The sequence below is a fragment of the Lithobates pipiens genome, unplaced genomic scaffold (assembly GCF_037356315.1).
Source record: "Lithobates pipiens isolate NorthernLeopardFrog02 unplaced genomic scaffold, aLitPip1_a1.2 Scaffold_8, whole genome shotgun sequence".
In the NCBI taxonomy this organism is placed as follows: domain Eukaryota; kingdom Metazoa; phylum Chordata; class Amphibia; order Anura; family Ranidae; genus Lithobates; species Lithobates pipiens.
This window is the reverse complement of record NW_027507903.1, coordinates 387,638,686-387,657,092: the sequence shown is the minus strand read 5'-3', so window position 1 is coordinate 387,657,092 and position 18,407 is coordinate 387,638,686. Positions and strand designations below refer to the sequence as shown.

The window sequence follows — 18,407 nt, the reverse complement described above, 5'->3', positions numbered from 1 at the left end:
TGCCTTTTTTCGGACCAGCCACCGAAACAAACAAGGAGCCTGACTTCCGGAAGGGAGCCGTGACAAATACCACACAGAGCCCGAACCACGTCCAGGGAATGGAGGGCCACCTCCTTAGGATGTGTCGGCTTAGGACACAGAGATGGTAACACAATGCTTCATTTATGTGGAATGCCGAAAACACCTTTGGGAGAAGAGACTGTTCTGGACGCAACACCATCATCCTATCCTGTGGATAACCAGATAGGGAGACTTGCAAGACAAGGCCGACAGTTCCGAAACCCTCCTGGCCAAGTGATGGCCACTAGAAAGACCACTTTCTGGGAAAGAGTCAACAGGAGAATCTCTCTGATATATTTTTTTCTGAAACGCCGCTAACACCAGATTCAGACCCCACGGGGGTAACGGTGGACGCACCGGAGGAACCACATGTTGGAGCCCTTGAACAAAAGTGCTCACTAGAGAGTGAGACACCAATGGTCGCTGAAGGAAAAAAATAAAAAAATAAAAAAAAGGACAGCCAAAGCTGATATATTTGTCCCTTAAATGGTGCTTAAAACTAATTTCTGATCTACACCTTGCTGTAAAAACAGCAGGATCCTGGATACAGAAAAGGAGCGCGGACGCCATCCTTTCTCCTCACACCTGGAGATGTAGGCCTTCCAGGTATGAGGATATATCTTCCAAGAAGATTTCCGTGCTCTCAGCATAGTTGGGATCACAGAGTCCGAAAGACCCCGGTCCCTCAACACCTGGCTCTCAATAGCCATACGGTTAAAGCCATGCAATGGTAAGGCAGGATGGAGAATCAGACCTGGAGACAGAAGGTCCTCTCGCAATGGCAGTCGCCAGGAAGAGTCTGCCACCAGGCGCACTAGGTCTGCGTACCAAGGATGCTGAGGCCAATCTGGGGCAAACAATATTACTGGGATCCCTTCAGCTTCCACTCTGCGAAGCAGACGTGGTAACAGTTTTAGTGGAGAAAAGGTGCAGATCAGCTGGTACTGATCCCACGGAGCCATCAGCACATATGGCGTATCTGTCCATGGATCCCTTGTCCTGGACACGAATCTCAGCACCTTACGATTGAGATGGGAAGCCAGATGATCCATGTCTGTTTGCCCCACCGCAGGCACAGTAGCCTGAACACCTCTGGATGCGAAGCCCATCCTCCTGGGTACAGCATCTGGCAACTTAGATAGTGCGCCTGACAGTTCTCCCCTCCCGGGATGTAAATGGTCGACAGGGCCGGGAAGTGTAGCTCTGCCCACTGAAGTATGTGAGCAACCTCCCGTGTGGCGGCCGATCTTCTTGTTCCTCCTTTGTGATTGACATATGCCACAGCCGTGGCGTTGTCTGACTGGATCCTGATCGGACACCCTCGCAGTCTGATCAACCATGTGGAGAGGCATAGCCTGATCGCTCTCAGATCGAGCAGATTGATTGGCAACTTAGATTCCTCCGTCGACCAGAGGCCCTGAGTCGACTGAACTCCCATTACTTTACCCCAACTGGATAGGCTGCCGTCTGTTGTGATCACCGTCCATTTCAGGAGGTAGGAACGACTTCCCGGGCTGAAGTACCAGGAATCCCTGACTAATTGGCTCCCCTGAATCTGTCGATCCAGGGACAATGGAGATTTGTCCCACTTCATCAAAATCTCCTTCTGCAGAACTCTGGTGTGGAACTGGACATATGGTACTGCCTCGAAGGAGGCCACCATGAGTCCCAGGACTTGCATGCAGAAGTGTAGCGATGACCACTTGTGGCCCATCAGCAGATTTACTGCGGCTCTGAGAGTCTGCAGTTTGTCGTCTGAAGGGAGAAACACTCTCGCTTCCATGGAGTCCAGCAGCAAGCCTAGGTACTCCAAATGCTGAGTCGGTACGATCACCAACTTCTTTAGGTTCAACAGCCACCCAAATTCCAACAGGGTCTGCATGGTGATCGCCACATCCTCCTCTAAGTCTGAGGCGGAAGATGCTCTCAGGAGGAGATAGTCTAGGTAACCCACGACCGCAATCCCGCGTTGTCACAGCAATGCCAAAAAAGGAGCCAATACCTTGGTAAAGACTCAGGGGGCTGATGTCAAACCAAAGGGAAGAGCCACAAACTGGTAGTGGGCTTCCCCAACTGCAAATTGCATACAGCTGACGCCAAAGGCATAAGGGTATGTGCAGGTATGCATCCTGAATTTTCAAAGACGACAGGTAGTCCCCTTGATGGAGTGCAGCGACTACTGAGCAAACTGATTTCATTCTGAACCCCTGTACTTTTACAAAGTAATTGAGGGCTTTTAAGATTGTAGTCCCCAAGAAGGAATGGGTACGTCCAAACAGTTTGAGTAGAACCCCTGGAAACATTACGAAATAGGTACTATCACCCCACGATTCAGCAGCGCTCTTACTACCCCCAAGAGGGCCTCCCGGTGAGCCGGCAGTACCGGTATGCTGGGGGGGGGGGGGGGGGACCTGTTTTGCGGCCAAGAGAGGAACTCCATCTTGTAGCCTGAGGAAATTAGATCGCAGACCAATTGGTCGAACAGCCGAAAGGTCCACTGGGCTGCAAAGTCCCGAAGGCGACCCCCCACCCGAGTTGCGGGTGGGGGCAAACCTTCATGCTGTAGCACTTTTGCTTGCAGGCTTGCGGTTCCAGGGACGCTTTTGTCCTTCAGAAGCCATCCTCTTGGGCTGGGGCTATTTGCCCGAAGCTCCGGGCAGACAAAAGCCACTTGTGAGCGGAAAAAGAGGGCCCTTGCTTACGGCGTGGCTCCTTAGCCTTCCTGGCCTGTGGGAGTAGTGTACTCTTACCACCTGTGGCATTTTTAATAATGTCATCTAAAGAGGCTCCAAGCCTATCAACGAAGGAAAGGTAGATCCGTCAGGGCTTTTTTAGATGCCTAGTCAGCAGACCAGCATTTTAACCAAATTAGGCGCCTCAGCACCACTGCTGACACTGAAGCCCTGGATAACAGAGGAAGAGTATCCAGGGCTGTGTCAAACATACTTAAGGCCTTGCACTAGTTGGTCTGCTAGTTCCACGCAGACAGAAGAAGCTTGTTGCTCTCCCCATTTGCGGTGCAACAGTTTTGCCCACTCAGTGTCTGCGACACAAGTGCGGGTGCCAGTACTGGTCGCACGGCTGACCCCACAACCGTAAACAAGGAACGAGCCACTGCCTCGGCCTTCCTGTCCGAGGGGATCCTTAAATGCAGGAGTCCCCTCTACCAGGATCATGGTTACTTTATTTAACCTGGATACTGGGAGGTCCACGACCGGAGGAGCCGGCCATTTCTTGAGAAGGCTTTCCTCAAAAGGGTAACACCCCCCCATGGATTAGGGGACCGAAAAGGTCCATTGCAGGCGACCCCATTCCTTGTAAAAGAACGTGTCAAAATAAGTCAGATACGGGAACACCTTAGGTCAGTGATGGCGAGCCTTGGCACCCCAGATGTTTTGGAACTACATTTCCCATGATGCTCTTGCACCCTGCAGTGTAGTTGAGCATCATGGGAAATGTAGTTCCAAAACATCTGGGGTGCCAAGGTTAGCCATCACTGCCTTAGGTGAACATGCTGGCTTGCGGGACCCAAAGGGGACAGCTACATCAGCAGAGGGGATCTGCTGGCTCCTGAATCTTCAAGGTATCACGCACAGCTGTGAGAAGTGCTTCAACAAGCGCTTTGTCGTGCATGGACCCGAACGGGGACTCATCCTCACTGTCTGAACGGTCCTGGTCAGCATCATCTGACAAGACAGAGCAGGGGTCACCAGCCTCAGCAGGACCCAAGTCTGCATCAGAGCTCTCTCCAGAGGACGGGGGGGGGGGGGGGGGGCAGGGGCTGCTTTTTTGCACACTTTTTCCCACGTGCCGCCTCCATCTTGGCAACGAACGAATTGAGGACCGCCGTCAGGGTATCCATGGGCACTGCGCAGTCCGCAGGCAACCCAGTTTTTTTTTGCGCTATGCATCAGGTATTGCCTGTAGCCCCTGTTGGCTCCCAGGTGCAGAGGAAACAGTGCTGTGGTGGTGGAAGCAGCTGTAAATGGCGCTAAAACTGCTCTGAAGTGTGCTCAGGCTTCAAGAAAATGGCCGCCCAGCGTCCAGCACAAGGACAAAAAACACAGGGAAAATGGCTGTGAGCACAGGAGCACTGCCTCTAGAGACCAAAAAAAAAGGGTTCAGGCTTCTAGAAAATGGCTGCTGTGTCCTGTATGGGAAATCACCAGGAAAATGGCAGCTCCATGAGGTACAGGGAGAAAACGATGGCAGCAAGCACAGCACTGCACTAGACACCAGCATGGCCTCACAGACACCTTCCAGGGGCACGAAGACAGGACGCAGGATACAGCTAGCCAGCGCACCCCCCCCCCAGGTGAGAACCCCCCCAGAGAGCCCCTGCATAGACACACAAACACCGCTCAGCAGCTACATGCAGCATCCCACACGGGGAGGGAAGATAGGGACAGGGAGAGAAGAGAGGGAGGTGAGGGACCCCCCGAATCGACCTCCCAGGGAATGCCCAGCTGCTTAGCCCTCCTGAGGGAGGGAGAGCTGTGCTTACCCGTCCTGGAGAGCTGGGAGACATTCCATCACAGACCCACTCACTGATCAGTACATGCTGCTGTCCCGGCATAGTGTGACGCAGACATCAGTAGCCCGGTGATATGTATGCCCCGGAGCATAAAAGTTCACCGACCACCTCTGGAGCTGAGGTTTCGGCGTGGCCTGCCTAGCGCGCAGCTGCGGCCTGCACACACTCGATGGCCGGACTGGGGAGACTACAAGGATAAGAGTATTCAGCCTGTCACCCAGCCAGCTGTTGATAGTAGACCACAGGCTCAATCATCTTGCACAAAAAGTCACGCTTCTGCTGAAAAAAAAAAAAAAAGCACGGACCGATGGGCCCACAGGGTTCCTAGGTCTTTCTCCTTCACTAGGCAAAATAAAACTGATGACTGTAGGCTGGAGGGTTGTTGCCCAAGGGACCGACCTCTGGGCAGAACTAAAGAGTTCTGAGTGTTGTATCACAACTAATGCCTAGTATTCTCCTAGTAATGGGCATGACAACCCAATGGCTAAGAGAGGAGCTGTGTTGGTCGGCGAATATAAGAGAAATTATGGTTTTTACATGTAGGAGCGAAGTGTCAGAATTGGCCTGGGTAGCAAGTTGTTATAGAACTATGAGCAATTTTTTTTTTTTTTTTACATTTTGGATAGAGTAAGGGAGGGTTAATAACCCCTGTCAATTAATCTCCCATTGGGAAGCTTTACCTTCACTTCTTATCCCACAGCTTAAACATGTGAGACGTGAGAGAAAATCCCTGCAAATTAAAAGGAATTGCTTGGGGACCCGCAGGTCATCAGAATTAGTGTCCCCATTGGAAGATTTCCCCTCCAATACTTTTCCTATTGGTAACCACCATCATTGGTGCGCCTACACCAGCTGAACACCTTCTCCCTGGGCGGATGTTTTCAGGTCTGGACTGTTCATCCCGGCGACTCTGGTCTGTTCGGCTCTGGCTCCCACTGGATGGACAACTTGCTCCGCAGGTTTCCCAAGGGCACCTTGAACACTTTCCTCTCCCAGTCACAGACCGCGGCTCTCGTTGCACTGTCCCGGTGGCTCCCACCTGTGGCCGCACACAGTCACCCAAACCATGCTGTGAGTGCCATCAATGTTTTTATTATTGTTTTCAATAAACTGCACTACATTATGCATGCCTGGCACCTTTCTACCCTCACCTCTTTTAGTAAAAGTCTAATGGATGCTCCAACCCATCTCCACTCTGTCCAAAAATAAAAAAGCTGTGCCTCTAGTTATACTTTAATAAAAGGCAAGCATGAGACGAGTTACACCAGTCTTATAATATACACTTCTAAGAAATAATTTTGACAGCGATGTAATAACTAAAACAGTTGGTTTACATTTTTTCAAAAACGTAAAGTCCAGGTTTAACAAAAGATTAGGAACGGCATATTTATATTATATAAAAACCCAGGCAAACTGCTTAATGCACAGTTGAATGCACATTATTTTCATACCACACAGCCAGACAGGAGGCAACATAATTGCTGATTAAGCAATTTATCTTCCTGGTTAAGTAAATCTGCCCCAGGGAGAAGCAACGTTGCCAAACTGGAGCACTATAAGCCCTTGTACACATGGTCGCAGATTCCGACGGAATGTGTCCGATCGGACCGTCTTGTCGGACATTCCGACTGTGTGTGGTCTCCATCAGACTGTTTCCGTCGGAGTATCCGACAGACCAAATTTTCTAACTTGTTGGTAAAATTTTCCGACAAAATGTTCCGATCGGACAAAGTGCCACACATGCTCAGATCAAATTCCTACACCAAAGCTATTGGCTACTAGCCTGAACGTAGTCCCATCGTAATGAAATAACGTAATCACGTTCTGCACGATCGGATTTCCCGACAACTTCGTCCGACCGTGTGTATACAACAGTTTCGGACAAAGTCCGACGGATTTGGTTGTCGGAATCTGACCGTGTGTACAAGGGCTAACACTGATCTGTATTCTCTATAAGAGCACAAAGATCTAAAACGACATGGCTGCTTAGCATAAAGAAAACCTGTAATGACACACAAATTGCGACCTTTGCTGAATTCTTGGAAATGTAAGTTGACTGGCTGCAGAGATGACCCTCGACTTCAATCATTTTTTAGTCAAGCAGATCAGGAAGGTCATACGGCCCTGTCACTTTACATTATCCCCCAACTCATTCAAAAGTCTCAAGTAAAAGGATCACGACAACCTGGTAAACATTTTAAGGAGGTCAACATAAGCAAACGCTATACAAAAGGGACTTTATAGGTGCCTAAATAATATACACACACACACACATTTATTCACAAAGTATAAAAAGTACAATGCATTATTGCCACACGTGGCCTATTTACAGATCCCTGATGTATTGACATAAAAAAAGATTTTACAGTATAATGTTGGCTTTCCCACCCTATTCTGAGAAAAAAAATTATATATATATATATATATATATATATATATATATATATATATATATATATATATATATATATATATACACACACACACACACACACACACACACACACACACATATATACATACACACACACACATCCTTTGTTGTAGTCACATCAGATGATTTCAAGATTCTAGATGATAATAGTGGGGGGGGGGGGGGGGGGGAATCTCGACAGTATGTCATGGCGCTTTTCACGAGTTCCAAATATCCCACTTCCTCAGGCTCTGTGAAACAATTGGAGGGGTCTCACACGTTTGAAGGGTATCCATAAAAAAAACACAAAAAAAACAAACACACTATACCTTTCTATTAGCCCTCTTCTACTGCCCCACAATAGATAGCGAGTGATCCTTAGGGAGGGAAGACTCTATGTAGCTGCATATCACATTTCACCATCCAATAAACTGTCTTGTAGTATACAGTATGTGCTTCCCCAGGTAAGGAGGGGCAGGGATGGCAAAAAAGTCAAGTAAAATGGTCACGACAATCTGGTAACTAACAAACATTTTAAGAGGTAAATATATGCAACCTGTTTTTCTTCTAGCAGATTTCCTTTAGTTGATTTTTAAGTTGTACTGCAGTCATCACACAGGTGTGCAAATCCTCTGCACAATAAACAGTTATAGGAAACTTACCATCCTCAAATGGTGTTCCTTCAGGTCTAGAAAAAAAAATGGAATATACAGTGTAAGTTAAAATGTGTATAGTACCACCATTTATAAAGGCTAAAAAAAAACATTGAATTCTCCTAGTTTACAAGAGTACGACCACTCACCGTGCAGTTTCTTCAAATAAAGACCATTTCATTCCATGCACACAAAAACAAAAAAGGATAGTAACACATATGCCATTTACTGAGGAATTTGTAACTAAAAATATTTTTTACTAGTTCATTAATAAGCAGAACTGTATGTATATTTTATTAAACTTTAATAGATTTATACACCCTTTTAATTTATGTATACAAGCTTTGCAAATAATTACAAATAAACATTTACTACACACCTACAGTGGTAGGGTTTGTTAAGAGAACAGCAGAAACTTTGAGCTCTTATCTGAACGAAACCTCAGTCACAGCCATAAAGAAAGCGGAGGAGAGGGAGAGGAGTTATGGTTTATACTTTTCTGTCGATGTCAGCTTGAGTTATCAAGAGCTTTAAACTGGCGCTTCTTAGAATAGTTGGGCAAACTGTGTGTACAGATTTAACTCAGACATAAGTACATCATATTAATATAAATAAAACAAAACACAAAGTTTAGCAGCACATGTTCACAGGCATTGTGATATGTGGTGCCAGTGTGAACAAGCCCTTAAGGGCATTCTATGCATGAAGGAAAAAAACCTCCAGTGTGTAGCGCCCCCCTTATACTTACCTGAGCCTAACCTCGATCCAGCAATGTGCACAAGAGCAGTGGCTCTCCCAGGCCTCTCCTTTCTCATTGGCTGAGACACAGCAGCAAGAGCCATTGGCCAGTGAGGAGGGAACGAGGCTGAGCCATGCTCCGTGTGTCCCTTAGACACACAGAGGCAGCTCAGGAGCAAACATGCATGAGTCCCCCCAGAGCAAGCAGCGTGGCAAGGGGAGGGGCCAGAAGTGCCACTGGGGCAGGAGTATCAGGGCTGCTCTGTGCAAAAGCAGGGAAGCATAATGTATTTATTATTTTAAAAAAAATTAATAATAATTAACATTTATAACCACTTTAAAAAGTATAGCAGCCATGTTGTCAGTTGAAGGAGATCTAACAAACATACCCAAAAATGACTGCATTCCAGACCATAATATTATTTTCAGATGGTGCACCACTGACGCCAACAGGAGGATCTTCCTGTAATCTGTAAAGGTAAACATTTAAAAGGGTTATAAAAATTCAATTTTACATTATTTTTACGTTTTACATAACAAACTAAGATAGATAGATCGAGATCGAGAGAGACTCAATCAACTGCTGAAATCTAGAGAAAGCAGGGGAACCTAAATTTTTAGAGTAGGTAATCCTGTATACTTGGCTTACTGTCTGCCTTTGCAATGAAGAAGAGATTCAACCAGCTGAGGGAAATAGGATTTTTAAAACAGCTTACCTGTAAAATCCTTTTCTTTGAAGTACAGCACGGGACACAGAGCCAAAATAGTTGCTATGTGGTTATAGGCCCCCTTCAGGTGATGAACACTGGCATGCCCAAAGAAAAAAAGTGCACTCCCTATATAACCCCTCTCACTACTGGGAGTATCTCAGTTTTGTAGCAAAGCAGTACACGTGTATACCAAAGAAGGGAGGTACCACTGTGTCCCGTGATGTACTTCAAAGAAAAGGATTTTATCGATAAGCCGTTTTAACCACTTGGAGCCCAAGCTACGTCATACGTCAGATATCGGCATTTTCAGCCGGCGATTCCCTGCACCATAAGAACCATCATAGCGGCTGTTCCGCCGCTTGATCGTTCTTACGGGCGGCGGGAGGGGACGCCCCCTCCCCCCTCCGGTGCTTCTACCGACTCACCGATTCCATCGGTGAGTCGGTCACAGGATGAGATCAGAGATTTCTGGCGGACCAGATGGTCCCGGAGTCTCTATGATCGTTCGGAGGCCGGGCGCAATGTTATGACGTCACGCCCGGCCTCTGCATTCAAATTAACGGCGCTGCTTTGGCTGGGAAGCCAGGATCGTTTTTTTTTTTTTTTTTTTTTAGGCTTTCCAGCCTAGAGGTGAGATGTGGGGTCTTATTGACCCCATATCTCACTGTAAATAGGTCCGATCATGCCATATTCCTATTACAAGGGATGTTTACATTCCTTGAAATAAGAATAAAAGTAATCACATTTTTTTTTTTTTTTTTAAAGTGTCAAACTAAAAAAAAAAAAAAAAAAAAAAAAAAATTTATATATAAAAAAAGTTTAAAGCGCCCCTGTCCCCTTGAGCTCGTACGCAAAATCGAACGCATACTCAAGTCCCGCCCACATATGAAAACTGTTCAAACCACACATGTGAGGTATCGCCACGAACGTTAGAGGGAGAGCAATAATTCTAGCCCTAGACCTCCTCTGTAACCCAAAACATGCAACCAGTAAAAAAAAAAAAAAAAAAAAAAAAAAAAAAAAAATTTAAAAGCGTCGCCTATGGGGATTTTTAAATACTAACGTTTGGCACCATTCCACGAACGCATGTAATTTTGAAGCGTGACATGTGGGGTATCCATTTACTCGGCGTATCTTCCTCTTTCACATTATGCAAAAAAAAATTGGGCTAACTTTACTGTTTTTTTTTTTTAAAGCATGAAACTGCTTTTTTTTCCTGAAAAAAACAAGTTCGAAAAATTGCTGAGCAAATACCGTGCGAGATAAAAAGTTGCAACGACCGCCATTGTATTCTCTAGGGTCTTTGCTTAAAGAACATATATATAATGTTTAGGGGTTCTATGTAATTTTCTAGCAAAAAAAATAAAAAATATGAATTTTACATGTAGGAGAGAAATGTCAGAACTGGCCTGGATGCGAAGTGGTTAAAAATCCTATTTTCTTATCGTACATCACGGGACACAGAGCCATAGTAGTTACTATGTAGAATGTCCCTTAGCAAAGCCAACTGAAGGGAGGGAGACACAACAAAAAGTAGGGCAATAAGACTAGAGGACTAATCCTGCAGCCTGCAGTACCCTGCGCCCATAAAGCAATAGCCCCATGACCTTTTACATCTATTTGATAGAATCTGGTAAAGGTATAGACTGAAGACCAAGTTGCGGCCTTACAGATTTGAACCATGAAGGCTTGGTGATGCACTGCCCAGGAAGCACTAACAGCCCTAGAAGAGTGCTTTTTGATTTGAGAGGGTGGAATCCACCTCCTTAACCATGAGCTTGAATGATTACTTGTCATATCTATTTAAAATAGTAGATTTTGATGCTGCCTGTCCTCCTTTAGGACTTTCAGGCAACTCGAATAAAAACATCAGTTTTTCGAATCTGAGCAATCGCCTTTAAGTAGACATTGAGTGCTCTCACCACATCAAAAAAACAAAAGTAGCGATTTTTCTTCCAAAGAACAGGGTTCTGGAAAAAGGACGGTAGAACAATATTCTGGTTTAGATAAAAACCTGATACCACCTTTGGTAAAAAGTTAGGATGAGGACGCAATACTACCTCATCCTTGTGAACAAAAAATAATATATGCCTCTTTACAAGAAAGAGCAGCCAATACTGATGCCCTTTATGGACTCTACCTAGACTTATTTCCTGGGGTGCAGCTGCCCACAGTTAAAATGGATGCAGCCAGACTCAGTGGAGGGAGATTTCTGCAGCATTAGTTGGCAAGTACAGAATCAAAGTATATATAAAATATGCAAAGTGGTTGGAGGGAAGCTTCAGAATGGCAAAGAGGTTTTTAAATAAAAATTACGTGAGCAGGCTGACACCTCTTTAAAGCAGAACTTCCACTTTTGGGTGGAACTCCGCTTTAAACTCTTGTTCCTTCTCCCTGACAGCAGAGTTTATGTCTTTTCATTTATCGTGAAAATCTATTTGCTCTCCCTAATCTGACCTCTCACAACAGTCAGTTTCATTCCAAGATTTACAAGGAGGTCCTCACTATTCTTCTAAAACTGATATAATCGATCAGTGCAGACCCATCAAGGATGCCCACAAATGCCAACCCGTGCCAACCAGGGATTCCAATTAGTGCCCACCAGGGATGCCAATCAGTGCACTCTGCAGTATAGATGAGCATCATGGGAAATGTAGTTCCAAAACATCTGGGGTGCCAAGGTTCACCATCACTGCTCTAAGGACTGTTGAGGCAAGCTGTTACCATATCCTCCACCAGGCACAAATTAGTTGAAACTCCCCCAGGAAAGTGACCGTTCCAGCTGGTCTAGACTTCGACAGCTGAAATGCTTCTATGCCTGGGGTGTATTCCTATTGCCAACTGTCTTGCAAACATCTTAGAGATGCCAGCCATCAACTGACAATCTCATCTGCATACAGTGTTTCCCTGTCCAGGGAAAACAGAGGCTTGTTCCACTTTCATAGAATTTCCTGTTGGCAATTCCATGAGTGGTATGGTAACGGTTTCAAAACCTGGTCACCACGAAGCCCGACACTCCTATACATATGCAAAAGGGAGGACCAAAGATCTTTCTGTAGATGCTAAACATGAATCTGTTGCTGAATGGTCCTGAAGCTTCTAGAACTTTCAGGTGGTAGAAAAACTTAGTCCAGTGTCCATAACGATGCCTAGATAATCCAAGCAAGGAGATGAACATACATAATTGTTCAGCCAAAATCTTGTACGATACATGACATCGGAAGATTGTCCACAAAAAGGTGTACATCTGCCCTTAACAGTAATCTGTCCAAGTATGCCATGATTAGGGCTGCAACTAACGATTATTTTCATAATCGATTAGTTGGCCGATTTTTTTTTATTTTTAAGATTATTAATCGAAACAACAAAGTATAATTTTGCTGCAATTTGCATTTTTACATATTTTTTGGCCAATTTGTTGTTGGGCAGATTAAAAAACACAAATTGCAGTAAAAACGGATGATTACATGCTTTTCTGTAGCTTCTCCATTGAAGTATATTGAACCAAAAAAAAAAATAGCACCGTTTTGCGTTTAAAACAAAAAGTCCTTGTCTTTTCCAAATATGGAGCAGATGAAGAAATCATGGATGTGAACGTGTCCCATAGGAAACCATGTAAATGAACTGTTTCTGCAAAAAGCACCAAAAAAAAACAGGTGTGACCCAGGCCTGAGATGTTTAGTAACATAATGGGGTTAAAAAAACTAAAATTAGTACAAAAAGAGCAAATAATCGATACTGTAAGGGGTTCATTTTTTATTATGGGGCAGTGAAAGTAATATTTACAGTAGCAATTTGCTCTAACACTTTAAAGTGTTAATTTTAACCCCATTATGTTAGTGGCCAATTAATCGATTATGAAAATGGTAATCGATTAGTTGTCGATTGATCGATTACTTGTTTCGGCCCTAGCCATGATGGAAATCCCCTTCAGCTAGCACTCAGGCCAAAACATTTGTAAACACTCTCAAGGCTGAGGACAGGCCTAAGAACAGGGCTACAAACTGATAATGGTTCTCCCCTACAATCAATATCAGGAATCAGTGTGGAATTGAGTAGATGGAGGTTTAGGTATGCGCCTTGTAAACCTATACACAACAGGAAGTCTCCAAAATTATTCACACAATGACTGACTATCTGAATATGCAAACCGCCACAAATCATTCAAAATCTTTTGAGTCCAGGAACGAACACATCCAGCTCCAAAAGTCCCTTTAACAGCCACCCATATATCCACCAAATTCTGCAGATTAGAAGCAAAGAATGTTCTGGGGTAACAGACTGCAATACCATTTTGTAGTCTGAATAAACTACTTCCCAAACCTAGGCATCTGAAATATGACTAAATCAGAGGCTGATGAAAGACAGAAGCCTTAACTGTGGATGTGTAAACCTTGCAAAAAGATCTGAACAAATGAATGGGGTGAGCAACTATATGGCAAATTAGGTTCAATGTAGAAAAATATAAAATAATGCATTTGGGTGGCAAAAATATGAATGCAATCTATAAAATTGGGGGAGAATCTCTAGGGGAATATAGGATGGAAAAGGACCTGGGGGTCCTAGTACATGATAGGCTCAGTAATGGCATGCAATGCCAAGCTGCTGCCAACAAAGCAAACTGAATATTGGCATGTATTATAAAGGGGATCAATTCCAGGAGGTAAAACAATAATTCTCCCGCTCTACAAGACTCTGGTCCGGCCGCACCTGGGAGTTCGCTGTCCAGTTCTGAGCACCAGTCCTCAGGAAAGATGTACTGGAAATGGAGCGAGTACAAAGAAGGGCAACAAAGCTAAAGGGTCTGGAAGATATTCGTTATGAGGAAAGGTTGCGAGCACTGAACTTCCATACTGGTGACCCTACAATAGGGATAAAACTTTCGCAAAAGGGAGTTTAACAAGACTCGTGGCCACTCATTAAAAATTAGAAGAAAAGAGGTTTAACCTTAAACTACTTAGAAGGTTCTTTACTGTAAAAGCGGCAAGGATGTGGAATTCCCTTCCACAGGAGGTGGTCTCAGCAGGGGGCATTGATGGTTTCAAGAAACTATTAGATAAGCACTTGAATGACCGCAACATACAGGGATATACAATGTAATACTGACATATAATCACACACATAGGTTGGACTTAATGGACTTGTGCCTTTTTCAACCTCACCTACTATGACTTTCATGACATGTCATGATTGCCAGCAACCTTTGTGGTTTTACCTCACTTAAGAGTTTGCGATTCCTTTATAAGGACACCCCTGAGGGGCAAAGCAGTGTTTGTGGGCTGTAAAGGAGGACCTTCACTTATGTTTGATGTGCATAGACTTAACTGTGAGACCTAACTGTAAGGTGCTCTTGTCACCTGTAAGATTCTTATTAATCTTGGGGAAAGGAGGTAGATTGAAAATTGTGAAGGTAGGGGAGATGTGATAAAGAGCTCCCTATACCAATTCCAAATTCAATCATACCAAAAGCATGTTGGACTATACCGGTACTTAATTCGATACATAAAACTCAGAAAATATATAATAAAATAGTACAAATTTTAATACAAGGAAAGAATTTTTTCACAAACAAAAAACAATATATTGATACAGCGAAACATATTATATTTAAAAAGCTAGTGTATCCCAGATTTCTTGTGTACAGTTACTCATAATCGAGTTCCGTTCTAGGAGTACATTTTGGAGATTCCTCGACTAGTTTCGCGGAATTTTATCCGCTTCATCTGGAGGTAGTCGGACAAGGAAAATGTCTCGATCAAGAAATTGGCAGTGTGTGGATCGCCATCTTGAGGGTTTATGTTATCTGTAATTGCAGGGTATAGAGACTAATATATTCCCCAACTGTGCAAGGTTGGTCAGTGGGGATGAATGCTCCTCAGTTTCAGCAGTTCAAAGGCAGGCACACCCCTTCTTTTGTAGATCTTTAAAACACACCCCTTCTTTTGTAGATCTTTACACACACCCCTTCTTATTAATCTTGCTCTGTGTTGCATCAAAAGGATGATTACCTTTGTTGGTTCTTAAGTAGAGGTCGACCAATATGGGTTTTTCTCTGGCCGATGCCGATATTTAGAAAATCGCGGCGGCCGATATATAATGCCGATTTTTTTGGCCCGGTATGTTAGGCCGATTTTGTTTCCCCCCTTCATCTCATAAAATCTAAGTTGGACACCTTTCACACTGGGGCGTTTTTCAGGCGCTTTTGGGTTAAAAATAGTGCCTGTAAATTGCCTTCAAAAAGACTCCCCTGCCGTTTGTGTGAAAGCCTGAGTGCTTTCACAATGAGGAGATTCGCTGGCAGGACGTAAAAAAAAAAAAAAAAAAAAAAAAAAAAAAAAAAGACCGGCAAGCAGCATCTTTGGAGCAGTGTATACCACTCCTTTACCACTCCTGCCCATTGAAATGAATGGGCACCACTGCTGAAGCGCCTGCAATGCGATTTGGCAGAAGCGCTTCACAAGCGCATTTAACCCCTTCCTTGGCCACTAGCTGGGTTATAAGTGCCCCGCTAGCAGCCGAATAGCGCCACTAAAATGACGGTAAAGCGCCACTAAAACTAGCAGCGTTTTATAGTCAATGCCTGCCCGCTCCAGTGTGAAAGCGGCCTTCAGTAATAAGTGATACAGAAAATTTCTTACATTTAAACATTTATTAAACAAAACAAACCTCCAATTAGTTCACTTGTATTTATAATTTAGATTAAAAAAAACAAAAAACAAAACACAACTATATATTAAATACACAAAAAACAGGTACTCAAAACTTTTTTTTTTTTTTTTTTTTTTTTTAAAGCACCCTGCAGGAATGCCTTAGCACTGTAGTGTCCAGGATTCCACTTCACAGGGCCCAGCGCCCAGAAGGCTGCATTACAGGCAAAACTTTGCAGGATCTTGAGTCTTCTTTGCGAGGCTCGGGTACCATTTATCGAAGCATAGAGAGCCTGTGTCAAATGGATCAGATAGGTCAATCCCTTGATTCATTTAAGAACCATTTGTGGGACTAGAGACCTGGAGCTCAGAGAGCTCAAACAACCGTGCCCTCCACTTTGCAGACACTGGTAAAAACTGAAGTACCGTATATACTCGAGTATAAGCCGAGATTTTCAGCCTCTTTTTTGAGGCTGAAAGTGCCCCCTCGGCTTATACTCGAGTCACCGCTGTCTGACTGCTCGATCAGCGTATCGAGCAGACAGACGGCGGACATTAAAATTCAAAAGCCACGCCTCCTTCTCCGCCTGTGATAGGCGGAACACTGAATTTCCCAGCAGTCAGTGTTCCGCCTATCACGGACATCCGTTCATTCTCATACTACGGACGAGTATGAGAGGATGTCCGTGATAGGCGGAACACAGGCTGCTGGGAAATTGAGTGTTCCGCCTATCACAGGCGGAGGACGGAGGCGCAGCTTTTGAATCGTAGAATGGCCGCCGAGAAGAGCGGCGATCCATCGGCACGACACGGGACGGAGGAGGCACGGGACAGAGGAGGCACGGGACACCGGAAGGCACGGGACAGAGGAGGCACGGGACAGAGGAGGCTCGGGACGACGGCGGCTCGGGACGGAGGCTTGGGACACAGGTAGGCTAGTGTTCTCCACAATCTTTTGTCCTTTATTTTGTTCTTCGGTCCCTGGAATTTGTTGGCTTGGTTTCCAAGGAGACCAAATTCCAACCAGCATTTTTTGGAGCCGATGTGAGCAGAGATTGTGCTAATGTTAACACTTACTTTTCCTGAAATATAATTATATTATATTTTTATTATGCAAGAGGAACTTTTTTTATATGCTTTCATGCCCTCTATAGATGTGCAAATTACCATGGATTCCTTTTAATCTCTAGAGTCTTGATTTAACAAGCCTAATGGGTTAACATGTGGAAAATGTAGTAAAATGTATTGTTTCTTTTGATTTCCAAGTTGACAAACATTTAAATATGACCTTTGCATAGTACTACTACTATTATACAGGATTTATATAGCACCAGCAGTTTGTAGAATGCTTTACAAAATGAAGGCAGACATTAGTTACAATACAAGAGGAATCAGAAGGCCTTGCTCAATATTTACAGTAGATAGGTTTATTGACAAAACTAAATAATTCTGCCACAATACAAATTGACTTCTTTATGTAGCATGTTATTCTGTATATATGGACCCTGTACAGTAACATTTCTCATTGTGTATTCTGGCTTTAGTTATAATTATTTGTTCCTATTCTGTATACAGTACACACACACACACACACACACACACACACACAGGGATGGATGGATGGATACACACACACACAGGGATGGATGGATGGATGAATACACACACACACACACACACACACACACACACACACACACACACAGGGATGGATGGATACACACACAGGGATGGATGGACGGACACACAGGGATGGATGGATGGACACACACACAGGGATGGATGGACGGACACACACACAGGGATGGACGGACACACAGGGATGGACAGCCATGTCTCACCCTCGGCTTATACACGAGTCAATAAGTTTTCCAGTTTTTTGGGGGTAAATTGGGGGCCTCGGCTTATATTCGGGTCGGCCTATACTCGAGTATATACGGTACTTCCTGTATGGGTGAGGTTATATAGAGGATCACTTGCTGTCTAAAGACCTTTGGTCTACCAGTGTCCATTCACCTGGAGATGAAGTATAACCCAGTAGGTAATGAATATTTGCCTAAAGCCTCGTACATGCGATCAGATTTTCAGACAGGAACTGTGTATTGATAGACGGTGGAAAATCCTACTGTCTGTACTCTCCATCGGACAATTGTCAGATTTTCCGGACAAGTGTTGGGTGGCAGGCTTTAAAGATTTTCCACAGACACTGGTCTTGTCGGATTTTCCGATCATGTGTACACAAGTCCGTCAGACAAAAGTCCAAAGCACTAGCACGCATGCTTGAAATCAATGCTCACCAAACACAACAACATTAGCAGAAGGTGCCCAAAGGGTGGTGCTAAAGAGCTGAAAAAACATGTAGTACATCACTACGTTTGTTTGTTGACCGGCTTCAAACATAAAGATATAAAATTTAAATTTTTTGTGAAGAATCACCAACAAGTGGGACACAATTGTGAAGTGGAACGAAATCTATTGGATTTTTGAAACTTTTTTAACTAATAAAAAAATGAAAAGTGGGGCGTGCAAAATTATTCGGGCCGTGTGTATGTGTATATATATATATATATATATATATATATATATATATATATATATATATATATATATATATATATATATATATATATATATATATATATATATAAATAA

The 18,407-nt window shown here is 44.0% G+C and overlaps 1 protein-coding gene across 1 annotated transcript in view; it reads right to left on the bottom strand.

The window, feature by feature from the left end:
• The window catches only part of UBE2B (ubiquitin conjugating enzyme E2 B), a 156,148-nt gene that overhangs the window by 37,148 nt on the left and 100,593 nt on the right, over positions 1 to 18,407 (bottom strand). The window contains exons 2-3 of the mRNA XM_077473921.1: positions 8,788 to 8,868; positions 7,670 to 7,695 (exon numbers count right to left, since the gene is read on the bottom strand). Of these exons, the coding sequence (XP_077330047.1) occupies positions 7,670 to 7,695; positions 8,788 to 8,868 (107 nt within the window). The remainder of the gene's footprint in view (positions 1 to 7,669; positions 7,696 to 8,787; positions 8,869 to 18,407) is intronic.